The sequence below is a fragment of the Phocoena sinus genome, chromosome 7 (assembly GCF_008692025.1).
Source record: "Phocoena sinus isolate mPhoSin1 chromosome 7, mPhoSin1.pri, whole genome shotgun sequence".
Lineage (NCBI taxonomy): Eukaryota > Metazoa > Chordata > Mammalia > Artiodactyla > Phocoenidae > Phocoena > Phocoena sinus.
In genome coordinates this window covers 29843071-29870640 of record NC_045769.1, presented here as the reverse complement: position 1 = coordinate 29870640, position 27570 = coordinate 29843071, and the positions used below count along the sequence as shown (strand labels likewise).

Sequence of the window (27570 nt, the reverse complement as noted above, 5' to 3'; positions counted from 1 at the left end):
AGGAAGATGAAATTGGATTCTCTTTAAAACTGGTTTATTTAGAAAAGAGCTCTTGTAAAAGATTTGGTCAGAAATCAGAATTCAACCTGCTATCCTTTTTTTTCTGTATTATCAGATTGGATAATTGAATGTTGGCTTGATTTCTTTCAGAGCAGACGTTCTATCTTTCTTGGCTAGGCTGGCACAGAGAACAAGGTCGTACAGTGACCTGCTTCCTACACTGGGAGATGCTGATCTGCTGTGACCTGTGAGAAGACTCTGCTTTGCTGATGTTTTGGTGTTGTTTCTGTAATATCCATCTAGGCTAGGACTTCAGCTTCCTAGTTTCAGGTTAAAAGATAGATTAATTAACAAAATACCTTAGTATTTGTTGGACTTGTATGTGTTCACATGACTCACTGACCTCGTGGAATGCTTATTTTGTAATAAGTTACCATGTGTTAATTCTCACAATTAAATTCTACAATCCAAACTACAGTTTAACTCTCCAGAGTGGAAGACTTCCTGTCTTTTACTTTAAAGGCATGTTTCTTAAGTCTCTATTTGTTAGCAAACACTTGGAAACACTTTGAAATTTCATCCTATTAATTCAGCCCTAGAGCTATCTGAATTCTCTCTTTAAATGCTGAGAAAGACCTCTCCAGCAAGCTTTTCTTAGCTCTCTCTAGCCCTCAGCATTCTCATCCCTCATATTTAAATGTACTTGCTACCCATACCGTACACTCGTTCCTATTAAATTGAGTAGTCAATCGTGGTTAAATAATATGTGACATCTTTACAAATAATATTTACTATTATTATTTAATTGAAGTATTATATTTCTTTTTGGTTTCTCATTTCATTTCCCTAACCAGATTATAAACTTTTTGATCTAAATACTAATTCTTCTATATCTGTATATCTGCCACCGTATCTCACCCAAGGTAGGGATTCAATACAAGTTTGTTAATGGGTTAACCAAACCAATGCAAGTTTGTTAATCCTGTGAAATGGAACATGCTAGAAGTAAACTGATGATATTCTCTCCCACGAGCTACCTATTTAAATGCATTTTGGGAAGAACATTGAACAAATTAATTTGCAAAATTGCCTTCATGTAACATTTGCAGCTGTTCCACGTCTCAGGAAAATGATCCATATTATTTTAAAGACACGGCAACTTGAACAAGGTCAAAGCATAATACCTAATGGTATTTAGCAATGCAAATATAAAATTTGCAAATTTTGCAGAGTCTAAATGCGCATTGGATTTTCTAGGAGGTGCCCAGCTATATTGGGAGGGAGTTTTTAAGGTAGAGCTTGACTGATAACCTTTCCGAAACGTTAATATAGTTTTCTTCTTCTGTTTTTCTCTTCCTCCTTTTACTTTACCCACTCCTTTCTAAATTATTGATCTCTTTCTATGTGGCCAACTTTTTCTAGGAACTTTTTGTTACGTTGTTATATAATTTAATCATCACATACATCCTGTTGGTAAGCTATTATTATTTATATTTTAATGACCAGGAAACACTGAGGTTTGGAGGTTTAAGGACTTCTGGCATGAACTTGGCACTTTTTCTCACTGAACCTCATCTTTCTTTCTTTGATGTGTGACCTTGTATAAAAATATCATTTAACCACTCTGTGCCTTTTAAAAATGTTTTTCTTCTATAAGAGGATAATAAAAAAGTCTGCCCTATTAGCTTTATGTTATTCTAGATAATTGAGATAAAACACAAGAAATATAGGGCATTATTTTTATTATATATGAGTCTTGATCACATTGGTGATCACCAATGTGCAAACTTAGAATAAGGGATTAGAACTAGATTATAATTTTAAATGTCCTGTTGATATTTTCTTTTGCTCTTTAAGACTCCTAAAACATATTCCCATATTTGAGTTTTTGCATTACACAGAAAAAAGATCCACAAGCTGGACTTTTATGTTTCTCTAGCTGTGGGATAGACCCAGATTGCTCATGTACAGAAAAGCCTGTATGAGCAAAGAAAGTAACATGTTTTCTCATTTATTTTTGCTTATAAATCTCAGTTACACGGCTTTATTCAATAGAATATTAGATCAGTTCAGTTCTCAAGTTGTGATTTTTTTTTTTTTTTTTTTTTTTTTGCCGTACGCGGGCCTCCCACCGTTGCGGCCTCTCTCGTTGCGGAGAACAGGCTCCAGACGCGCAGGCTCAGCAGCCATGACTCACGAGCCCAGCCGCTCTGCGGCATGTGGGATCCTCCCGGACCGGGGCACGAACCCATGTCCCCTGCATCGGCAGGCGGACTCTCAACCACTGCGCCACCAGGGAAGCCCATCAAGTTGTGATTTTATAAGACTTATGAGAAAATCTGTTGATAGTGAGATTGCTTGACATTTTCTTTTACATTTTGCTCCTTTCTCACTTCTTTTTTTTTAATATTGGCATATAGTTGATTTACAATGTTGTGTTAGCTTCAGGTGTACAGCAAAGTGATTCAGTTATGCATATACAGATATCCTTAAGAAAGTGATGTATTTTCCTCAAACTGATTTTATTTTAAACTTGGCAGGATTCTGTGTCTCCTGTTTTTCTATGTAGAGAAAAACATACTGTGCAACCAAGATTGATGCAAGACTCCCTGGTGAAGGAACTCAATCCGTTCTTTCTTCAGCAACTCAACCCGTTACAACAAAGCATGCTTCTAGTATCTGATTAGCTGGTTCTCTTCCTTCCTTCTTAGTTGGGGAATTTCCGAAGCTGTCTTCTCTGAAATACCGTAAAATGTCCTGGAACTCAAAAGAAGAAGGTCTTTGAAATTCTATGAACTTTTCCCACTGTATTTGAAGAAAAAAGGGTGGAAACTCTTGAAGGATCTAGATCTATTGAAAAATCATTGAGAGTAGGGGAAAAAACCATGAGCAAAAAGATAAAGGGAGGGAAAAAATTTTCCTGAAAATGTTATAGTTTATACACGTGTGCACACACAGACACACACACCATATATGTTTGATATTTTAATGAACATAGAATAAACAATATTATCATAGCAATGAGGGAAATAAAAACAAGAAAAGGGACTTCCCATATATATGGACATATTTTTCTTTCTTTAAGTAAAAACATTGTGTATTTCATCGTTTTAATGAGAATCTTTTAAAGTGTATAATACACTCTCCTGACTTCTTATATAGAGGACCCTCACTGTCATTGTGCACTTTCTAAGGAGGCAATGCTGGAAAGAAAACTAAACCAGGAGACCTTTCCCCGGGCTCCAGCTCATTCTTCTACTCACCAGCCATGAGACTGTCCTGATCATTTCCCCTCTTTTGTCTCAGCCTCTTCACATGGAAAATTCAGGCAAAATTTAGAAATATATTCTGCCCAGGTGCAACCCGCTTCCAGCTCCCTGTCTGTGAGCCAATATTGTTCCGCATTTCCTCCAATTAACTCTGATGATGTAAAAAGATTAAAATGCATCCTCCATGGCAGAATGGCACCTTGAAATTTTAACATCTGTGACTCCGTAGTTCTGTGATTTCCTTCTAATTATGTGGGCCAAATTTGGTTAAGTGGGGAAAATTCTCTGATTTTTCTGACAAAAATAAGAAAGAAAATTTTTTCTGCATTAAGATGTACTTTATAATGTGATGAATATAATAATTACTTGATGAACAGATTAATATTTTGCATATCTTTCTGTGATAAATATATTAGGGAACCTTATTTCCCAAAGTGATTGCCAAAAAAAAAAAGGGACTTCCCTGGTGGTGCAGTGGTTAAGAATCCACCTGCCAATGCGGGGGACAGGGCTTAGATCCCTGGTCTGAGAAGATCCCACATGCCGCGGAGCAACTAAGCCAGTGCGCCACAACTGCTGAGCCTACGCTCTAGAGCCTGCGAGCCACAACTACTTAGCCCGCATGCCACAACTACTGAAGCCCATGTGCCTAGAGCCCGTGCTCCTCAATGAAGAGTAGCCCCCGCAATGAGAAGCCTGTGCACTGCAACAAAGAGTAGCCCCCGCTAGCTGCAACTAGAGAAAGCCTGCGCACAGCAACAAAGACCCAATGCAGCCAAAAAAAAAAAAAAAAAAAAGGAAAAGAAAAAATTTACCTACAGTCTCATTAGTAATCAACTGTTTACTTGTTTTATGTTTTCCATGATCCCTTCTGGCAGAGAAGACAGTTTTATTAATCTGGCTTCTAACTCTAATTATAGCATTTTTCTCTCTCAAGCACCTTCTTTCCTAGAAGCCCATAGCTCTCCTCTTTAGGAAGCAGAGCTTATATCATCTTCCTGGTGTCTGCTCAGCCTTGCTTGATACCTTCCAGATCTTCTGCTCTCCGTTTGTAAAGCATTTTCTTGTCTTATTGCTATGCCACTCTGGATATGTTTCCTTTGTTACTTAAATGAGTGTCTCCCTAACTAAACTGAGTATATCTTAAGAGCAGGGAAACTTCTTCTAAATTTTCCTCTGTTACCCAAACCATGTACCTTGTAGAGCATAGTAAAGTAAAATACATGCTCAGTGGATGTTGTGATTGATAGTAGACATCTCAATTCAAGTTCCTCATTTTCTACTGAAATTCAGTCTTGTAATATTTTATGAATTCTGAGAAAGTGTAAACTGTTCATTTCCCATATTCAGTTATGCACACACTCTGTAGAATTTACAACTCCTTACAAGTAGTAAAGAATACTAATTGAATACTTCTTATGTATTCATTTTTGCATGAAAACATATATATCCTGGAAATACCTGCTTTTTATTTCCATAAGTAGATAGTCATCTTTTTCTCTTGTTTTCATGTCCATATTAATGTTAACTATTCTAGACTATAAGTCCCAAGAAAACATAACTGTGTCTTTCAGCTTATAGAATGTACCTTACCCAAACCGAGCATTTATGATTGCTTAGTAGCATAACATTGCTGGATAAGATGCAAGGCCAATCTTAGGTGAGGACCCTAAAAGTCTTCTAAAGTTATTTAATATGATACCATGAGGTAAAAAAACAGGAAAACAAAATCCCACTGTTAGGATGTATAAATTGTTCTTCAGTGAAGGAGGTTTGTGTATGTAGTTGAGTTCAGTTGTTTCTGTTTATAGAGCTCCTGTAATTTCCCTGTGCCAGATCCTGAGTCAAAAGAAAAATCTCAAAGTGCTTAGGCAACAGCTGTTCTCAGTCTTTCAGGATGGTAATTCTGAGCCCAGGGTTGTGCTTATTCTTGTCGTGAAATGACGCTCTTTGACTTTAAAACCCTGCATTCTTCCACAGTGCTATTACAGTGACAGGTCTTGTCAAAACATGTGTTAATCTTTAAGTCTGTTTAGCAGATATCCCAGTGGAGAAAATAGCCCATTATGACCTTACGCGTGGTTCATGAACTCTTCTCTGAAGTATTCCTGTGATTTTGTATCATTGAACACATTCCTAAATCTCGCCGTGCAGGTCCTTCTTTGTAAAAGAAGAGCAATACTCTTTGAGGTAGTCTTTGTGTTTTCAGTGGGTTTCAGTGATGCTGGTCAGTTAGTCAACTCTAAGATATTTAATAAACCATAAGTGATGTGGCTGTATATTATAAAAACTTTCTACCCATCCTAACCATTCTTCTAATTTTTCTACCATTTGGAAGAAATGGGTTAATATGAAATAAAAAGAAATAATTTCAAAAAATGTGATTTGTAAAACATTAATGATGAGGACTCATTTTACCTGATTTGAAAACATATTTAAAATTGACAATTATCAAAACTATATGCATGGTATTTTGTTAAAGAAAAACGGATCAGTTGGTATAGAATAACAGAGATACCAGAAGTTAAAACTCACTTTAATCATTTCTAGGGCAGAGCAGAAATAACAGAATGATAGGGAAAAGTAGCATTTGTCAGGTATTTATTTTGGTCTAGAGAAGAATCTGTACTCTGTGTACAAATGCAGAATGTATAGCAAAGGAAAGAGAAACGGAATGTAAGAAAAATAACATACATCACTGGATTGAAATTACTTAAAATGGATACAGATATTTTAGATGAATATACTGATTCCATGTGCTAACTATGCAAGGAAGATGAATGTTTAAGGAAATCTTAAATCATTTTATAGGAAAATGTGCTGCCTCTCAGCATTAAAGTGAATTCAAATGTTAAAACAGTCTTCCTGATAAAGGTAACAAAATCAGATTTTTTTTTTTTCCTATGGAGAAACAAGAATGCTGTTGATGACATTGCACTAATTGTTTCAGCTGTTGTGGAAAGTAATCCGTCAATATGTTTGAATCATAGTGCTGGCATTGATGATGATGATGATGATGATGATGACGACATATGCCAGACACTGTGCTGAGTAAGTGGGGGACATTTAAAGGAAAGCTCTGTGTCTTGGCCACATGTGTGTATATGTGAGCAGAAACGTCATTGATCACGTCACACAAAGCCCCACAGTCTCCTGCCCACCTTTTCAGATTCATTGTTTGACATTTCCTCCAAAAGCCATTTATCTACAGGCCATATTCATTAAAAAAAATTTTAAGTTTGTTTTCCGTATTCATTTTTTACTCTATTTTTTTTTTTTTTTTTGCGGTATGCGGGCCTCTCACTGTTGTGGCCTCTTGCGTTGCGGAGCACAGGCTCCGGACGCGCAGGCTTAGTGGCCATGGCTCACGGGCCCAGATGCTCCGCGGCATGTGGGATTTTCCCGGACCGGGGCACGAACCCGTGTCCCCTGCATCGGCAGGCAGACTCTCAACCACTGCGCCACCAGGGAAGCCCCCCTTTTTACTCTGTTTTTAACAGATGTTTCCTCCCAGGTCCTGAATGTCTTTTCTTCTCTTGGCAGGAAGATTCTTACTCATTTTAAAAAATTTTGTTCAAACCGCACCTTGTCACTGGAGCCTTGGTCCCTGTGGCCCCTTAGGCACACGGAGGATGGCAGCCCTGCCTGCTTCTCCGGAGGCTGCCGCTTCCTTGAGCGTGGGGCTGTGTCCCAGCCATCTTTCTACACAGAGTGGGACTCAACACGTGTGTGTGGAAGGAGTAAATAAAATAAGCAAAGGAAAATCCCAGTATTAATATTATTTGCCAGCCCTTTCATTGAATTCTGTTAAACTGAAGCTTGTCACATTGACTCCGTATAAACTTATTTAACAACGATCAAATTGTCTGACTCTGAGCAATTTCTTTCAAATGGAGTAAGCAGTTACTACCGGGCTACGTTATTTTGCAACAGGGTTTTCTTGGGGTTTGTACTTGTCTCATTGCTTATTTGCTGTAAAATGAGCCTTTTGCTGGGAGATTCTTTACATCAATAACAAACATACAGAGATTTGCCTAAATTTGAAATCAAAACACTTTTCTTTGGAATATTCATTTGGAAGTTTTGCTTCATTTGTTTTGCTAAGTCATAATTTATGTGTAGGTTTTTGTTTTATGTGTAGTTACTCTTTTTACCACAATATATTCTTGTTTATAAAGATGCTCAAAGAAGTACATTTATCACCTCTTTTAGGTCAGGGTGCCATTAATGAACTCTTCTCTACTATTTAATATTCTTAAGAGAAATATGCCTAAGGATCTATCTTATTCTCAGGAAGTAAGGTTTTTCTTTTTTTTTTTTTTTTAAACTTTTGGGGCCCAGAGATGAAAAATTTCCCCTTGTACAAATTATTCATCAAATAAAAATTTTCATGAAAAAATTAATGCTTTAAGACACAGAATGAATTTAGATTAAAGACTCTGTGATATTTATAGTAGATAAATAGAGGTTCTGCTACAGATGACAGAGACCATACCTGACAAGACAGAAATTTCTTTCTCTCTCAAGGAGTTGTCTGAATACAGGAAGCTCAGATCAAGGATGATGACCCTGTTCTACTGATACATGGTTGTTTGGGGTAGACATGGCATCCCGTGGTATTAGGGATTGAGGTGCCTTCTCTCTCATTGCTCTGTATTTAAAATGTAATATGTTAATTTCTTTTTAATCTTATTAATTTATTACAGAGTGACTATCTGATCAGCAATTATGCTTGACAAGAAGCAGAAGTCATGGTTTATTTATAGTGTTTTATAGGTTTAGCATGGTAAAAGAGTCTTGACAATAAATACTTGGTTAATTAATTGAAAGTTCATGTATTTGGGGGAAGGGTTGTTAATGTACAACTGTTGGCAAGACCCTTGTGGTATGAGTTGTGGAGCAAACTGTCCAGGGTGGGAAGCGATCATACATCACTGTGGAGGGAGGGACAAATGCAGTGCTCCTGAAGTCCTGAGTTCGTTCCCAGCAGGCGTGTGAAGGAAGCTTCCTGGAAAGTAATGGCGTCGGGCTGCCCTTGAAGGAGGAGTAGGATGTCTATAGTGCGAAGTGGAGGAGAAGGGCAAAGAGGAGCATGGGGTGGCATTGAGGGAAGGGGGACTGGAAAGTGTCTGGTTGCCATGCATGTAGCACTTCACACACGACACCCACTGTACCTTAGGAATGAGGTCTGGAGGAAGGAGGTTTGTGTATGTGTAGGGAGTAGGTGTTGCATGTATCCTTGTCCTTTTTTTTTTTCTTTCTGATTGGGTGACAAGAGAGAGTTTTATCTTGGATAATACTTGAACAAAACTTCATTGATTTGTTAATTTACGTTATGCAAGACTCTTCTGTGAGCTATGCCAGTCTTTAATACCTAGAACTTATGATTCATGTTTAGATGAGATTATCTTTGTATTTGGATTAAATCACAATGAGGACAGTATTTGTAAATGTGTGACTTTCAAAGGGGGATATAAACTCTCGCTATCCACGACGGGCCTGGTTTGAAGTGCTTGCTGAAGTTAACAGGTTGTGCTATCCCATTTTATGGGCACATTCTGCTGATACAGCATTTAGAGAAAGTTCCAATTCCTGATGAAGAGCAGAGCGCTGACATGAGTTTTCACTTAGGTGTGCAGAAAGAATCCGTTAGCTTTGTGCACAGAATAGGCTGAAATCAAGCTTTAGTTAGTCAGACTTTTGCATAATTCATCCCGGTCCCTTTGAAAGTCCAGTTGAATCTGCTCTTAATCTTTGTCACGATGGGTCCCTTTTAAAGGACTTTTATTAGTTCCTTGCTGCACAGATATTTAGGTCTTCCAAGTAAGGCCATGACAATGCACCTGATTTCTTAAAGAAATGAATTGTTACATAAGGATCCATAAAGAAATGAATCAGTCCATAAAATTTTCTTCTTATAAAATATCATTCTTGATATCAATATAATCAGCCTTAAAGATAGGAAAGTAAGCTAAGGTTCTGTCTGTCTTTTTGAATCCATAGGCTGTCCATCTGGCCCAGGCAAGCTTCCAGATTGAAGCCTTCGGCTCCAAATTCATTCTTGACCTCACACTGAACAAGTAAGTATTTAGTTATGATCCTGTTAAGAAGTAAGTGCAGTAAAACTCTACTTCATGATAATATTTTAGTCAAAGTAATGTCTGTTGTTGAAGCAACTGATATTTTCTAGCTGATTATATGTCATATAGCACTTAAAGAAAAATATAAAGGTCTGAAGTTAATTCTTTTAATAATAATAATGTCTTTTTATTCCTGAAAGAAGAGACATTTAACATTTAATTTGTTAAAAATCTCAAATACAGTTCTTAGATATTGTGATTTTAAATGGGACAAATATTTAAAGTAATGCTAGTTAATTAAGTGCTAACTATAATCTTTACAATATATAGCAATCATGATAAATTACTGACTCAAGTATAGTTAGACTTCAGTCTAGAAATTCCACTTTACCTTTCAGTATGCAATTCACACGACTTCTGTATGAAGAACAGAAGAACAGAAGAAAATGATGACTTGCAAATACCTATTTTGAGAAGGTTCTTTGCTTCGTAATTTGCTCTAATACAGTTGGTTAGAAATTTTGGTCCTGATGAAGATTTACCCGATTTTTCTCCGAGCATGTGTTTATGTTGATATTTAAATGCTATTTCCCAAGTTGGAACCAATTGCACAGATGTCTTTGTACAAAGCACGAACAAGAGCTGTTGCCTTAAGCAGGGCTCTTCAGCCTCGAATTGAGCCAGCAGTGAGCCTTTCTTTGGTGAAAGAACTTTCCTGCATGGTTTTCTTTAGTTTAAGAAGCTCCAGTCAATATTTTAAACTCTCATCAGTATTTTGACCAAGACTGCATTTTTGCCAGAAAAATACCACGTAATGCTATCAGACACTATAATGTGGGTGACCACAGTCAATATCTGAGAGATTGCAGAAGACTATAAGGAACAACTATTAAATTTCTTGTGTGCCAAATTCTGTGAGCTCGGCAGAAAAAAAGATGCAGGGTCAGCTTGGGTGCTCCTTACTCAAGTGTAATTGCAGCTTTAAGTCAGAATGAATCAGCAGAACTCAGGATTTCCTGTGTTGAAGATACTGCAGGTTTTCCTCTTTGAGTATGCTGAGCATTGGTTGAGCTCCTTTTCACCATGCTGGGTCAGCACTGTGCCTGCAAAAGGGTCATATGGGGACATCCAGGGTACTTAGAGGTCTGGAGACACATCAGAAAATTATTTACCACTAATAGTTAACATGCAGAGGAATCAAATTGAGCACCTACTATGAGCAGTCTTTGCCTTAAGGAGCTTATAGTCTACTTGGGAGAGGTTAATAGATAAACGTATAATTTTAGAGCAGTGTGAAATTGGTTGTGCTGGAGATAAACATGGAATGCTATGGTAGCACTAGAGAGAGGAAGCTCTCCAGGCTGGAGGAGTGTGAAAAGGCATCTTAGGAAAGGTGATGCTTGAGCTAAATCTTGGAGGGCAAGTGCTAGTGAGGAAGGGAATTGATGGGGATGGATGGGTGAGAGAGGGAGAGAGAGAGAGAGAGAGAGAGAGAGAGAGAGAATGGAGAATTGTGTTCTAGGCAGAGGAGAGAGTGTGTGCTAAGGAGAAGGGCCATGTAGCAGTGGGGCATGTTAAAGGGAGCGTGAGTCTTTTGTTGAATTTCTTGGTAAATTACAAGGTTGAGGGAGGTGAGTCAGAAGAGGTAGGCCCAGGGACAGCTCAACTCATGCAAGATCTTGTATGTCACGCTCAGTGCTGGGCTATTATCCCCTAGACTGTGAAAAATGAAGTAAGCAGATAAACAGAAGTTCTGTTCTCAGGAAGTGCTAAAAGGCATGGAGAGGGAATGCTTTTAAGGCGTCTTCGATTGATAAAAATCATTAGGATTGCTTTGATGTGGGTGACAAGGCAGAAAGAAGGGTTAAAGTTAACAGGTACCTTGATTGCATAGCTGGGTGGAAGGTGGTATCCAGGTGAAATGGGCAGCACAGGGCAAAAAGAGGTTAAATGGTGAAGAGAAAAGAATGTGAAATCAGAGTAGACATAATTGATTTGAGGGGCTTTGGGACATACATGAAGCCATGTCTAGGCAGTAGGTGGATATAACAGTCTAAAGCTCAGGGAAGAGGTGGGGGCTAGAGATAGTAGAGTTGAAAGTAGTTTCCATATGAATGTTAATGACAAACGTGGTTGTGAATGAGACCATGTTCATTCAGGAAGGGTGGGTAAAATAAGGAGAGCGTAAGTTGGGAAGATTGTTACGGGTTGAGAGGAAGAGGAGCCAATGAAGGGACAGAGAATGAGTGATCAGAGTAATGGGAGGAGAATCAGGAGCATGACTGAATAGAGAGTTTCAAAACAGAAAGTTGTGATGTATAGCCTCACATGCAGCAGAATGATCTAGTGAGGTAACGGGCAAAGATTGCCTTTGTATTTACCTATTAAGTGATCACTGATGGTCTGAAGGCAGCAGTTTCCATAAAGTTTGGGGCAGAAACCAGGTTACAGTGGGCTGGGAGTGACTGAGAGGAGATGGTTTGGAGACAGCATTGCTCATTGGGTAAGTTTGGGTGGGAAGGAAAGAGAGCTAGCATAGTAGCCAGAAGAAGACATTGGGGTCTAGGAAGGGGTTTTCAGGGATAACAGAGCAAGTGTTATGCTGACAAATGGAGGTGTTAAGAGTGAGAGATGAAGATACAGAAGAGAGGAGATAACTTATGGAGCAAGATCTGGGTGAAGATAGAAGGGAGTGAGAGCGAGAACACAAGGGCAACTTAGTTTTGAACCAGGAGAGAGTTCGTTCCTAACGTGTATGAAGGTATTAGGGCATATGCAGGTAGAGATAAGCTTGTAGGAGAAGGGATGGAGTTCAGTGCATCTCTGAAGATTTCTTTCTTCTTGGAGACAGCATTATCTACCATTGGGATGGAGAAGGAGGGTGGGTTGGGCTTGAGGAAAATGATCAAAGTTTAGGCTAACACGGAGAGAAATGGGTGAGGAAGCTCACCAACGTCATGTTAAAGAATTTACGAGCAATCTTCATTAGAAGTCATATGTTATGTGTTGGTCTTTGTGTCATTGTACCTGATGGTGTTTTATTTTATTTTTATAACCTGGAGTGCTCAGTAACTCCGTCACTGCACTGTGTGGGGGAGGAAGGTAGATTGTAGTGTGGATGTTTTCTGGTTCACGTTTTCTGGTGGTGTCTCAGAGGAAGAGCAGTGGAGACAGAGCTCTTTGAATACTGGTGAATAACTAGGGTAGTTTGCTATCAGGATCCAGTTTGCGTAAGAATGGAGATGAGGTCAAGAGGACCAGGAAAAAATGGAGGTCACTATAGGGACAAGTAAATGCAGTGAGAGGGAGACCATGAGACCCATAAGCACATGGTGTCTCCCCTGTTCAGAGTCCCGAGCCTTCTGAGCGCAACGTGTGTGTGCAATGCTCACATGATCTCCGGAGACAAAGGAATTGGGTAAGAGTGTGACGTATTGGCCAGGTTGGGTCTCTACTTTAAATAACTTTCGATGGCTGTGATTCACTAAATTTCAATGGCTGCTCCATTAGAATGAACGTAAAGAGTCAAGAGAATTTTTAAAATCAGTCATGGAGAAAGAGCTTCTGAGCAAAGAGGAATCTCATTTCCACCAAAGGGTGGTCGTTGCCACACTATTTACAACAATTTTAAATTGTTAAGGTGGGGAAGGGCAAAAGGTGTAAGATAGATATAGGAGCTCAGTGAAGGAAAGAAAGCATTAAGGTGTTAACATAAACTAATCAAAGTGGTATCTGCAGAATCTAAGTGGTTAATGACCTCGCCAGGGCTGGACTGCCAGCTTGTGAACACTACCCTGTTGTGAGTTCCTGGGAGGAGGACTTTCTGAGTCTGCGCTTTCATGGATTGAACAAGTGAGGCCTTGGCTTGCTGAGGCATCTCACGGCAGCGGTGCGTGTTTTAATTTAGCCGACAAATATTGAGTGAGCGTCTGCTCTATGCCTGCAATTGCTCTAGGTGCTGATGCTGCTGGGGGTGAAATAGACAAGTTCGCTGTCTCCCCTCATGGAGCTTTGTTCCAGGGGAAGACAGACAGTGAACCACTAAATAAAGACGAGTGCATTGAAAAACATATAGCTGGGCTACGTGATGGAAAGAGACTTCAGCTGGGAGTGGCCAGTGTGGTTTAGATGTCACAGAAGCCAGAAGGTCTCTCTGAGGAGGGACATTGAGCTGAGACCTGATCATCCAAGGTGAGACACCACATGAGGCTGGAAGGTGAGAAGGTTCCACTCAGCTGGGACTGTGAGACAGCAAGTGCTGAGGAGAATGTGGGATGTTCAAGAAGGACCAAGGCTGATGTGACTGGAGTGCAGCGGGGGGCAGGGGATGGTGGGAGACTGAGGAGATGAGGTCAGAGAGGATGCCATGTAGCCAGACCGTGACGGGCCGTTGTCCACGGGGAGGCATTTGGGTAGGACGCCACTGGAGGGCAGGAAGCATGGGCATTCGGTTTACATTTTTTTAGCCCAAAAAGTCCTAGTTGTGGCTTCAGAGGATCTTTTGTCATCCTTTCAGGATACTCCCCTTTTCAATTTTGTTTTGTTTTTTCTCTAGAATGACCATTGTTCCAAGTTACGTAAGGTTTAAAAAGGACTACTAGATTAACAATTCTGTTTCTTTTTTGACTGTACCCCGTGGCATGTGGGATCTCCAGGGATCCAACCCGTGCCCTCTGCAGTGGAAGCACAGATTCTTAACCACTGGACCGCCAGGGAAGTCCCCAGCAATTCTTTTTTTTTTTTTTTTTTTTTTTTTTTGCGGTACGCGGGCCTCTCACTGTTGTGGCCTCTCCCGTTGCGGAGCAACAGGCTCCGGACGCGCAGGCTCAGTGGCCATGGCTCACGGGCCCAGCCGCTCCGCGGCACGTGGGATCCTCCCACACCGGGGCACGAACCCGTGTCCCCTGCATCGGCAGGCGGACTCTCAACCACTGCGCCACCAGGGAAGCCCCCCAGCAATTCTTAATGTGTATTGTTGATCCTTGGAAGTCCTCAGGGAGTCTGAGGATTGTCTCTTTGATATGTGTGATTGGAATTATGCCATATTACCTATAGTTAAATTTGCTGGTGTCTTCAGCAAACGTTAATTGGGAATAATTGTGATCAGGGTTGCATAATGGTTGAGAGCATAGGTTCTGGAGTCAAACAGACCTGGGTTTGAATCTGGAGGCTGTCATTTACTAGCTGTGTGACCTTGGGCAAATTTCTTAACTTCTTTTTTAGTAATAGTTTGAGATACAATTGACACACCATGAAATTCACTCCTTTAAAGTGTTCCCTTCAGTGGTTTTTATTATATTCACAGAGTTGTGCAGTTATTACCACCATCTAATTCCAGAGCATTTTTGTTGCCCCAGAAAGAAACCCTGTACCTATAGCAGTCACACCCCCTCCCCCCAAGCTTCTGGTAACCACTCATCTACTTTCTGTTGCTATGAATTTTCTTATTCTGGACATTTTATATAAATGGATTTATACAACTTGTGACCTTTTGTGATTGGCTTCTTTACGTAGTGTAATATTTTCAAGGTTCATTTATGTTGTAGCTGAATAACATGCCATTGTATGGATATATTCTAGCTTCTTAAGCTTTTGTTTCCTTTTTAAGCTATAGGCTGTTGTAAGGACTAACTAAGATAATGTGTGGTACTTATACATGTCTGCTAATTGGAAAGGCATGCCCCATGCTGTGGACTGAATTCCCCCTAAAATTCCTATGTTTAAGCCTTAACCTGCAATATGACTGTATTTGGAGATAGAGCCTCCAAGGAGGTAATTAAGGTTAAATGAGGTCATATGGTGGAGCCTTGATCTGATAGGATTAGTGTTATTATAAGATAGACACCAGAGAGTTTGCTCCCTCTCTCTCTGCCATGTGAGGACACAGCAAGAAGGCAGCCATCTGCAAGCCAGGAAGAGAGTCCTCACCAGGAACTGAATCAGCCAGCATCTTGTTCTTGGATTTCTAGTCTCCAGAAGTATGAGAAATAGATTTCTGTTGTTTAACCACCCAATTTATGGTATCTTTGTTCTGATTTTGGGGGGTATTTGATTTAAGATGGATATCTAGAAAATGCTGATTTAAAGAAATATATGCCCACAGTAGTTTGCTCATGAAATGTAGTCCATGCAATGCTTTTGAAAGAAGAAAACAGCCACACTGATGTAGTTCCAGCTAGATTAAATAAAGACCCTGGCTTTCGTGCTGATTAACATGGTTAATTCATTCTTTATTCAGCCAACAAACATTTATTGAGCATCTAGTTTGTGTAAGGTACTGTGCTGAGCAACCCAGGGAATTCAGAGCTGTGTAAAAGAATCCCTCCTCTCCAAGAGCCCATAGCAGAGAAAAGAGATTAAAATATATACAAATTATAGTAAACATGATAGGAAGCGACTTGGGAAGCCTTGGTGTTGGAAGGTTTTATGGGGAAGATGAGATTTAATGTTTTTCTTAAAGGATGCTCTCTTGGTTTTGGTTCTCCTGGTAGCAAGGAAATACATTTAGGGAGCTGAGGAGCGACAAGTGGAAGGGAAGGGAGCTAAAAAAGGGTGATTTCCCACATGCCCAACTGGGGCTCATTCCCACTGAGGAAACCCTGGGAGTCCATGGATTCATCCTCTAGAACATGCCAGAATATTATTGAACTGAGGGGTGAGGAAGCTGGAGTTTTGTTCACCAAGTGCCAGTCTGTTGTTGGTTGAGAGCTGTTTCTGGGGGCAATAACTTTTCAGTATGTCCCTCGTGCCTCCTCTCAGGTAGAAAAAAGCCAGAAATCTTAGGTATTTCCAGTCACCTGCCTTCAGCGTGTTATGCTGAGGCCATGTGGGCAGGGCATGTTGGAGTCTGCTACAGATGCTTCGATTTGGAAAGATGTGGTAGGGAGAAAGGTGCATTTTACGTGGGGAAGTGGCAGAGCCAAGGTTTGAGAGCAGGAAAGCATCGAACCCCTGGTACGAGTGAAGACTAGTGAACCCCTTCTCTCAAAGAAGCCTGAACCACCGATCAGCAGATGGAAGGCAAGCTGCCCGCTTGGAGTCACTGGATTCAGAGGGGGAATTTCAGTCTTGTTCTGTTGACTGTTTTTCCAGCTCTGCAAATTTGGAGATTTGAACTTAAAATTTGGTTTATAAGGAGAAGCATGCGGAGGAGAGACAGGTCTCCTGCCCCATTTTCCTTTTGTGAATGAATAGGAGCAGAAGCTGTGGCTGGGGAAGAGTGAGGCAGGTCCACCTGCAGTGCAGTCCGGGGCGGACTTGTGAGTTGGCTTGACTCCTGACCTAAGGTTGGCTGGCCATACGTGTCAGTGCTGACCCCCTGCTTCTCTCCTGTTATCTGCCTATCAGTCTCACTGCTGGAACTCCTCTCACACATCTGGGCGAGGGAAGGCGCTGGCTTTTGGGAATTCAGGCTTTTGGTCTCAAACTCGCTGCTGAGGCTGCCCGCTGAGGCATGTTTTCTGGTTTTGAGTCCAGACGAGTTAGAAATGACGAGTAACCTTGCTTTCCATTTCAAAATTCTGTGTCTTTAAGATGCTGCTAACTCGTAGGCTAAATGCTTTATTTCCTAATTTCAGGGGTCTGTAGAAGGAAGGCTATCTACTGCAATAGTAATGACGGTAATAGATCCTGTGCTAAGCCCTTTACTCATGTGCTCTAATTTAAATCCTGTCACCAACCCTGCAAGGAAGATGTGATCATTTCCAGCAGCCTGAGACCTGGTGACATTCAGTCACATGCTGTTGTGCAGCCTGGGCAGTCTGTCTGGGGTCTTCTTCTGTGGCTGCTTTGATCACAGCCCTGGACTATAAATTTACAAGGGAGCTGGGCATAATTCTAATGCTTGCTCATCCGTTCACATTAGGTGAGAAAAAAGAACGTAACTATTTCAGTCAATTTTTAACAGTATAAAGAAAATGCAGAAGGTTCAGATAGGATTTAAAATAGTCCTGTTTTTTTTTTTAAAAAAATTTATTAGGTAACATTTGTTTATAGCATTATGTAAGTTGCATGTGTACATTAGATTTCAACTCATGTATACACTACAGCGTGTTTACCACCCAAACTTTAGTTACCATTCATCAGTACAGTTGATCCCCCTTACCCGTTTTACCCCTCCCCTCCTCATTCCTGCTCCTTCCTCTCTGGTAACCCCTACTCTGTTCTCTGTATCTATGTGTTTGTTTTTGTTTGGTTTGGTTTATTTACTTAGTTAAGTTTGTTTTCAATATTCTACATATGAATGAAATCATATGGTATTTGTCTTTTTCCATCTGACTTATTTCACTTAGCGTAATACCCTCAAGGTCCATCCATGTTGTCACAAACGGCAAGATTTCATCTTTCTTTTAAAAATATTTATTTATTTATTTGGCTGCATCGTGTCTTAGTTGTGGCATGTGGGATCTTTGTTGCGGTGCGCGGGATCTTCGTTGTGGCGCTCAGGCTTCTCTCTAGTTGTGGCATGCGAGCTCTCTAGTTGTGGTGCGCGGGCTCCAGAGCACGTGGGCTTAGTTGCCCTGTGGCATGTGGGATCTTAGTTTCCCGACCAGGGATTGAACCCACGTCCCCTGCTTTGGAAGGAGGATTCTTAACCACTGGACCACCAGGGAAGTCCCAAGATTTCATCTTTTTTTTATGACTAAGTAGTATTTTTTTTTGTATATATACCATATGTTCTTTATCCATTCATCTGTTGATGGGCACTTAGGTTATTCCAATATCTTGGTTACTATAAATAATGCTGTAGTGAACATAGGGGTGCATATATCTTTTCAAATTAGTGTTTTCTTGTTCTTTGGATAAATACCCAGAAGTAGAATAGCTGGATCATATGGTAGCTCTCTTCTTAATTCTTTTAGGGCTATCCATACTGTTTTCCACAGTGTTTGCACCAATTTACACTCCCACCAACAGTATATGAGGGTTCCCTTTTCTCCACATCCTTGCCAACACTTGTTATTTCTTGCTTTTTTGATAATAGCCCTTCTAACAGGCATGAAGTGATATCTCTTTGTGGTTTTTATTTGTGTTAATTAGTGACGTTGAACATCTTTTCATGTGCTTGTTGGCCATCTGTATGTCTTCTTTGGGAAAATGTCTATTTAGCTCCTCTGCCTATTTTTAAATTGGGTTGTTAGTTTTTTTGTTGTTGAGTTGTATGAGTTGTTTATGTATAAGGGCTATTAACCCCTTATCAAATACGTGATTTGCAAATGTCTTTTCCCATTTGATAGGTGTCTTTTTGTCTGGTTAATAGTTTCTTTTGCTGTGCAGAAGCTTTTTAGTGTGATGTAGTCCCATTTGTTTATTTTTCCTTTTGTTTCCCTTGCCTGAGCAGACATATCCAGAAAGATATAACTAAGACTGATGTCAAAGAGTGTATTGCTTATGTTTTCTTCTAGGAGTTTCATGGTTTCAGAAATTACGTTCAGGTCTTTAGCCCATTTTGAGTTGATTTTTATACGTGGTGTGAGATAGTGGTCTAGTTTCATTTTTTTGCATGTGGCTGTCTAGTTTTCCCTACACCATTTATTGAAGAGACGATCCTTTCTCCATTGTATGTTCTTTGCTCCCTTGTTGTAAATTGACCATGTATGTGTGGGCCATCAGTTCTGTTCCATTGACCTATGTATCTGTTTTCTGCCAATGCCATACTGTTTTGATTACTATAGCTTTGTAATATAGTTTGAAATAGATTGTTTTGGGTAAGATGAACATTTTAACACTGTTCATTCTTCCAGTCCATGAGCATGAAATATCTTTCCATTTATTTGTGTTTTCTTCAATTTCTTTCAACAGTGTCTTAATAGTTTCCAGAGTGCAGGTCTTTCACTTCCTTGTTTAAATTTATTACTACATGTTTTATTCTTTTTGTTGTGATTGTAAATGGGCTTGTTTTCTTAAATTTCTCTTTCTTCTAGTTCATTGTTAGCATTAGAAATGCAAGAGATTTTTGTATATTGATTTTGTATCCTGCAACTTTACTGTATTCATCTATTATTTCTAACAGTTTTTTTTGTGGTGTCTTTAGGGTTTTCTATGTATACAATCATGTCATCTGCAAATAGTGACAGTTTTACTTCTTCCTTTCCAGTTTGAATGCCTCTTATTTCTTTTTCTTGCCTAATTACTCTTGTTAGGACTTCCAATACTATGTTGAATAAGAGTGGTGAGAGTGGGCATTCTTGTCTTGTTCCTAATTTTAGAGGGATAGCTTTCAGTTTTTCATCATTGAGTATGATGTTAGCTGTGGGTTTGTCATGTATGGGCTTTATTATGCTGAGGTACACTCCCTCTATGCCCACTTTATTGAGAGTTTTTAGTGTTGAATCTTGTCATATACTTATTGGCCTGTAAATTTTTTGTGTGTTGTTCTTGTCTGGTTTTGTTATTAGGGTAATGTTGACCTCATAAAATGAGTTAGTAAACATTCTTTCCTCTTCAATTTTTGAGAAGAGTTTGGGAAGGCTAGGTATTAAATCTTCTTCAAATATTTGGGAGAATTTACCTGTGAAGCCACCTGGTCCTGAACTTTTGTTTTTTGTTTACTCTCTTAATCTCTTTACTAGTGATTGGTCTATTCAGATTTTCTATTTCTTCATGATTCAGTCTTGAAAGGTTATATGATTTTAAGAATTTGTCCATTTCTTCCAGGTTGTCCAATGTGTTGGTGTATGTACGTGTTTGTAATATTCTCATATAATCCTTTGTATTTCTCTGGCATCCATTGTTATTTCTCCTTTCTCATTTCTGATTTTATTTAGCAGAGCCTTCTCTCTTTTTTTCTTAGTGAGTCTAGTTAAAGGTTTGTCCATTTTGTTTACCTTTTCAAAGGTCCAGCTCTTAGTTTCAATGATATTTTCTGTTCTCTTTTTAGTCTCTTATTTTATTTAATCCACTTTGATCTTTATTATTTCCTTCCTTCTGTTGACTTTAGACTTCATTTGCCCTTCTTTGTCTAGTTCCTTTAGGTGTAAGGTTAGATTGTTTATTTGATATTTTTCTTGTTTCTGGAAAAAGCCGTGTATTGCTTAGTAAAATAAGCAATACACGGTAAATAAGTAAAATAAAGTAAATAAAGTAAATAAAGTAAATAAAGTAAAAAAAAGTAAATAAGTAAAATTCCCTCTTAGTAAAAATAATCCTGTTTGTTGAGCAGACCAGACCATCTGTTACGGGCCGAATTTTGTCCCCCCACCAAACTTATATGTTGAAGACATAACTTCCTAGTAACTCAGAATGTAACTGTATTTGGAGATAAGGACTTTAAAGAGGTAATTAAGTTACAATGAAATCTTTATGGTGGGCCCTAATCCCATATGACTGGTATCCTTTAAGAAGAGGAAATTTGGACACAGACTTGTGTGTGCACAGAAGAAAGACCATGTGGGACATGGTGAGAAGGAAGCCATCTGCAAGTTGAGGAGAGAGGCCTCAAAATGAAACCAGTGCTGCTTAGACCTTGCTCTTAGACTCTAGCCTGCAGAACTATGAGGAAATAAATTTCTATTGTTCTTTGTTATGGCAGCCCTAGCAAACAAATACACCAGCCTCATCCATTTATTGCTTATTGCAGTGGGATAGTCAGCATTAAGCTGCTGCTTGTTAATGGGTAAGCCTGTTTGTTTCTGGTAGCTAATTCTGCTGCTATAATTTCAAAGTGTTGTTCTGAGAGATTATGGTCTCTTTTGCATTTATGTACTTCAGGGAGAGTAGAACTATTTATGCAATTTTGAAAAAGTTTCCGTGATAATAAGGAAGCTTAAGAGGCACAGATCCCCAAAGTTGCTGTGAGTATTGATTGCCACTGTGCCATTTGCAATACAATGAAGATAAATATTGCTTCTCCTATGTCCTAGAGGCCCAGTAGTGTTCTAAGATTTCCAGTGCTGGCAGGAGTGAGCTGCTGTGGGGTTTCTCTCCTTAAGTCATCCTTTCCTGTATATTTTTAAGCATTTTGATTCCATAGTACAGGGTAGTTCTTTTTGCCTTACTTTCTCTCATCAGGTGAGTACCTATCAGGTCTCCCTTGGGCATTTCTGTTTGAAGAGTTAAACCTATATTGAATGCTTTGGATAATATCATCATCATTTGCTTTTGATGACCCATCTTTAAGGTGCTAGATCAGGTCCTGAAACTCTTGAAAAGATTTAAAATAAGTATTGCCTAAATGTTAGTAGGTTCTAGTTCTATTTTATAGGATGTGTATCTGACCTACTTTCAAAATGGGTTGAGAGTGACTTCCACAATTAAACATGACAGCAGAAGCATTAAAAGCAAAATCACAATTAAACCATTGGTATATTGTACTGATTTTTGGTTTCCGTAGGTGGATGAGATCTAGTGTTAAGTAGTGAAGGACTGTGGATGTTTGCCCTCTACCTGCAGTAAGAGACTTCATTACCCTCTCCCCTTCTTGCCTGTTGACAATAATTATTATGGGTGAATGGGATCCAGAGAAATTAAACACCAGGCTGAGGAAATCATGAGGGCTATAGGAGCTAGATTTAAATTCTCTTAAGTTCTAAGAAATGAGAAGACTGTGATTGCCCAGAAATGAGGAGCTGTGGTGATAGCCTCTCACACAGAAAAGAAAAAAAAAATAGGCATCTAAGAATTTCTAGCAGAATCAAAGGGATCTAATTGTCAGTGGGATCACATGGCATTGTTTTTTTGATCTGGGATGTATTGAATTAAGAGACTATTACTTAAAAAAATTTATTTATTTTTTGTTGCGTTGGGTCTTCGTTGCTGTGTGCTGGCTTTCTCTAGTTGCGGTGAGCAGGGGCTACTCTTTGTTACGGTGCACGGGCTTCTCATTGCGGTGGCTTCTCTTGTGGAGCACGGGCTCTAGGCACGCACGCTCAGCAGTTGTGGCTCACAGGCTTAGTTGCTCCACAGCATGTGGGATCTTTCCGGACCAGGGCTCGAACCCGTGTCCCCTGCATTGGCAAGTGGACTCTTAACCACTGTGCCACCAGGGAAGCCCAAGAGACTATTTCTTGACTGATGGATTAAAGAAAACCTTTTGCAGGTGTCCACCCCCATGCAGAATGTGGCCAAATTAAACTAGAACTTAGTTCATTCTTCAGACTACTTCTTGGTCTTTATGGTTACCGGCGGTGGGGGCGGGGGGGGGAAAGGATGGGGTGGGGGAGGGATAGACTGGGAGTCTGAGGTTGACATATATACACTGCTATACTTAAAACAGGTAACCAATAAACATCTACTGTATAGCACAGAGAACTCTGCTCAGTATTCTGTAATAACCTAAATAGGAAAAGAATTCAAGACAGATTAATGTTAATGAAGAATTACAGCAGAAGTTAATTTTGACAAAAAAATTGAAAAGCACAGAGGATTAGCTGTTATAAGGCATCTGAGATGAGTTAATTGCATAAGCTGCTGATTTTAGATCTTACTTTTCTGACAGTTAAGTGGGAAAGGCCAGGTGCTGGGGTGTATAATTTCCATTATCTGATAAATGAAGTTTATCTGTCTGTCTAGAGGTATAAATGTTTTCCTATCAGGGAGAAATTTATCCCTTTGGTGCTGGTGTAGCAGGACATTTGGTAGCATAATGGTTAATGTCTGCAGCCATGATTTTGTGAATGACCAGAAAAGTTACATAAATGGACTTCTCACGTAGTAGCCAAGCATAATATACTTTCTTTTTTCTTTTTTTTTTAAAGAAGATGTTGGGGGTAGGAGTTAATGAATGAATTAATTAATTTTTGCTGTGTTGGGTCTTCGTTTCTGTGCGAGGGCTTTCTCTAGTTGTGGCAAGCGGGGGCCGCTCTTCATCGCGGTGCGCGGACCTCTCACTATCGCGGCCTCTCTTGTTGCGGAGCACAGGCTCCAGACGCGCAGGCTCAGTAGTTGTGGCTCACGGGCCCAGTTGCTCCGCGGCATGTGGGATCTTCCCAGACCGGGGCTCGAACCCGTGTCCCCTGCCTTAGCAGGCAGATTCTCAACCACTGCGCCACCAGGGGAGCCCGGGGAGCCCCCGCTACTTTCTAACCTCGGTGGATTGATGGATAGATTTCTATTGATTGAAGCCTTTTATGAACCTTTTCAAACACTTTTTTCCAGAAATGTTTATTGAGTACCTGCTAAGTCCCAGACAGTGTTGAAGCTGCCAGAGAGAAACTCTTCCCTCATGAAGCTTACAGAACAATGGAGGAGAAAGACAATCCTACAGCCATCTCAATTACATACAATCTGAGAAGTGCCGTGGTGGGGAAAATTGAGGGGTGGGATTGAATAGGAAGCTAAAGTTTATGGAACTAAATGTCTAAGCCCAGACCTAAAGTGTAAGAGTTGGCCAAAGGTTTGAGGGTCAGAGAGTGTAAGGGCCTGAAAGGTAGGCAAGAGAGATGAGGCAATAACTACCCTGTATCAACAGCCCATCACTTGCATACAGCCCGTGAGCATTCCATATCAAACATTGACTCTGCAGGCTTGGAGAAATTGATAAAATCACACAGCAAGTTGGAGAAAAAATAGAAACTTTGTCATGGCAGGGTGGTATGTCTGGGGCAGCTTTGTAAACACACACCTGAAAGTACCACCACTTGCTGTTTTTAAAATTGTATCTTTTAAGCAATAGGATTTTTTTCTCCTATAGGAGCTGTGGGCAGGAAGGTTAATGAATTTTACATTCTTCTCATCATCTACTTTGTTTTTTGCTCTGAATAGACAGTAATTGCCATTTTAGTACATCCAGCAGAATTTTATCTCAACAAAGATGGTCCACATTCCTCCCCATGTAACCTCCACAGAGGAAATGATAGACAAGGGGAGCATGGCTGACCTGCCGACAGGTTAGATTTCTTACAACCTGCTTCTGATATAATGGCTATTCTCTGTATAGTTCATGATTAATGGAATATTATTTCATGTACTCTGTCCTGTCCAGTTTATTTTATGCCATGTTCTGACTTTTAATTCATTAAATAGTCTTTTTTCCTACTCTCAAAAAAAAAAAAAAGAATACACAGTAAGTGACAGAACTGGCATCAGAATTCACGGTCACCCACTGTCAAGGCCTTTGAGAGTTGAGATGTTTTTCAGCAATAAAGTAATCCCATTGAAGTTATGTTTCAAAAGCTCTACAAAGGTGAACCTTAGCTATACATAAATAGAGACATAAATTTTATATCACTTGACTTTTTCATCTTGCTTTGCTTTCACTACTCCTATATTTTGCATAAATTAGTCCCAAACAGTAACTTATTAAATTTCCTTTAAGTACTGTAAAATCTATATGAAGTAAGGGTTTGACGTCAGATAAAAGAGCTCATTAAGATTCTTGGTCATCATCTGCTGCCAATAAGAATTATGTTGTTTTCTACAACCAACGTTTTGGTGATTCATAGGCTAGAATCATCATGTAGGATCATTTCCCCTAATCTTTTTTTTTTTTTTTTTTTTTTTTTTTTTTTTTTTTATGCGTTACGCGGGCCTCTCACTGTTGTGGCCTCTCCCGCTGCGGAGGACAGGCTCCGGACGCGCAGGCTCAGCGGCCATGGCTCACGGGCCCAGCCGCTCCGCGGCACGTGGGATCCTCCCAGACCGGGGCACGAACCCGTGTCCCCTGCATCGGCAGGCGGACTCCCAACCACTGCGCCACCAGGGAAGCCCCTCCCCTAATCTTTTAAAATTATTTAAAAATTAAATAATTTAAAAATTATTTTAAAATCTTTTAAAATTATTGTAATAGTAGAATCTCCAATATTAGAACCCAAACTATGGTTTATTATGACTTGTTTATAGAAGTGTTCTAAGGGGTCAGTTCTAACTCATCTTCCATGATGATAACCATGTGCTTTAGTATTTTGATTGTGTTTAAAGACAAAATCTATATAGGCTTTTTCATGTGACCATTTCTGCAAAAAGTTTCAAGTCTTTAATTCAATAAAAATAATTTTAAAATTAAAAAAGAATCATCTATCTTTCTTACAGGAATATTTTTCAAACAAGAGGCTGAAAACCTCTAATACATTGTAGAATGCACATTTCTTCTTCCTTTATTTTTTTGCCCAACACTTCATACGTGTAATAAGTTAGACTAAACTATGTGACAAGAAGGATCTCACAGCATAAGGACAAGACTATGTCTCTTATAAATCGGTAGAATTTCTTAGAGATTTGATTGCATCTGAAGCTCTTCCTCATTGCTGTTAGTATCTATTCATTGAATGCTGACCGACCTGGTACTTGACCCCAAGGAGACGCTTTGCTCTTTAAAGCTATTCAGAGAATGGTAAAGGGTTTCTTTATGTGACTCCTGGCACTTGACCATCCTCCCCACTTCCATCCCTCTACACTGTCCTAGGTTAAGGGAAAATAAAGAAGAATAAGATGCAGTCTCCTTATGGAGCCCACAAACTAGGGTGGAATCAGGGAAAGCTACACAGAGGAGGGGATGGTTGAGCCGAATTTTGAAGGATGAGTAATTCAAAGATGAGTGGTTTAATATTTTTGGATGGGCGGGGGAGCAGTAACTCTTTACGGCACCCGTTTATTTTTGCTGGCGAGTCAGTGTTTGATATGGAATGCTCACTGGATGTACACAAGTGATGGGCTGTTGATACAGGGTAGTTATTTTGCATTTTTTCCCCCACCAGTATCTCTACCTGATACAGCTTTAATAGTCAGGAGCAGTCTTATGGGCTGTGAAAATGAAGTATTGTTATTTTACTGAGGTTAAAAATTCATCTGTGCCCTTTTCTTTGGGGGAGGTTTAGTTAACTTTGTTCCCATGAAATCATTAATGCACTCGCGATGGAATGCAAACATTTAGTGACAGCAGTGCTCTCAGAAGTAAATAATACATCTACCTTTTTTCATCCAGCTTTGAATACCTGGGTCCTTTGTGCGCTTTTGATTTGGTGAACTATAGAAAATGAGGAAACTGCAAGACACTATTAATTATTCTTTTTCATAAGAGCAGTTTGAGGCAAGGTTTCCAGGTCTGAGGATTAAAGGCGTCAAACTGTTTCTACACCCGGCACCATCAGCAAGATGCCCATATTGCGTGTTCTTTGTTTTGACTGTATAGTTCTCCTCAAGATATGCTGTTTGGAAGTACTTATTATAATTCAAATATTGCATGACTTATTTGAAAATAATTTTTTTCTGTTTTATATGCAGGATGCTTTTCTTGCTTCCTGCAAGGCTCAGTAGATAAGGCTTGCTTAATATCTGGTGGTGTTGATCAGATACTGATGTTGATGTAGAGTATCTTATAGCGTTGTCCCCATTTTCCTATAGTAAAGCTACGTAAAAAGCCAACAGAAAACCAGTATTTTGGGCTGTTTCTTTGAAGGCCACTTCCCGGTAAGTAATAATTAAATTACATGGGCCCCAAAGTACAAGCCTCACAAATCCTTAGGTGTTACTCAGCATGTGTGTAGCACAGGTGTGTGGGTGGGTAACCATGATAATGGATGATACTCCTACATTCATGAAAATTGGCCTTTAAGAAGGACACAAAACCTTTTATGTTACTAAGACTTATCTCGGTCACAGCAGAGGATGATACAGGACTCTGGAATCCAAATGTTTTTCTTAGTAGAATTTCCCTAACAGCTCCGTAGCAATGCTTTTTGTAGAGCAGCTTAGGTGCCTCTCTCGTATCTTTTGTGCAAAATCCAGAGGTCAGTCCTATCCTTGCTTTGCTCTTGGCATCAGGGTAAGTCCAAGAACGTGAGAGTGTGCGTCTTTGAGCTAGATGTGCTTAGGTCTACTCTGATCTGTCTTCGCCCGTGAGAGGAGTCCGTGGTTAGCTGGGGGATGCTTTCCTGCCGCCATTAATCCCTCTGCCATCTTCCACTTCTGATTTAGGGCTTTGAATGTAGCAATCCCATATTTATTATTTTTTAAAAATAGAAAATGTTTTCTTACTACGTAAAGAAAGCATGATCCAAATTATCTTTTGAGAGTTGGACTTAATTGCATTATTTCCTACTCTGGTGTTTTTGAGAGTTAAAAGTCAACATATAAACGTCCTTTTTAAAGGTCTTGTTTCTTGCATTAGAAGAGGCTAAGAGCTAGGTGACCTTGCTTCCTCTTTTGATTTGGCTAAAGTGTATGATTTTTGAATCTCCACGTTGAAGTTGGAGGGATTTACAAAGGCTGCTGAATTGATTAAAAGGGTTTTCACGATGTATATGTATATCAAATCATCACATTGTATACTTGAAATATCTTACACT

At 39.7% G+C, this 27570-nt stretch overlaps 1 protein-coding gene across 1 annotated transcript in view; it reads left to right on the top strand.

Annotated features, from left to right (window-relative positions):
- ADAM23 (ADAM metallopeptidase domain 23) overlaps window positions 1-27570 on the top strand; it is a 171844-nt gene that overhangs the window by 36404 nt on the left and 107870 nt on the right. The window contains exon 3 of the mRNA XM_032637474.1: window positions 9273-9349. Coding sequence (XP_032493365.1) covers window positions 9273-9349 — 77 coding nt within the window. The remainder of the gene's footprint in view (window positions 1-9272; window positions 9350-27570) is intronic.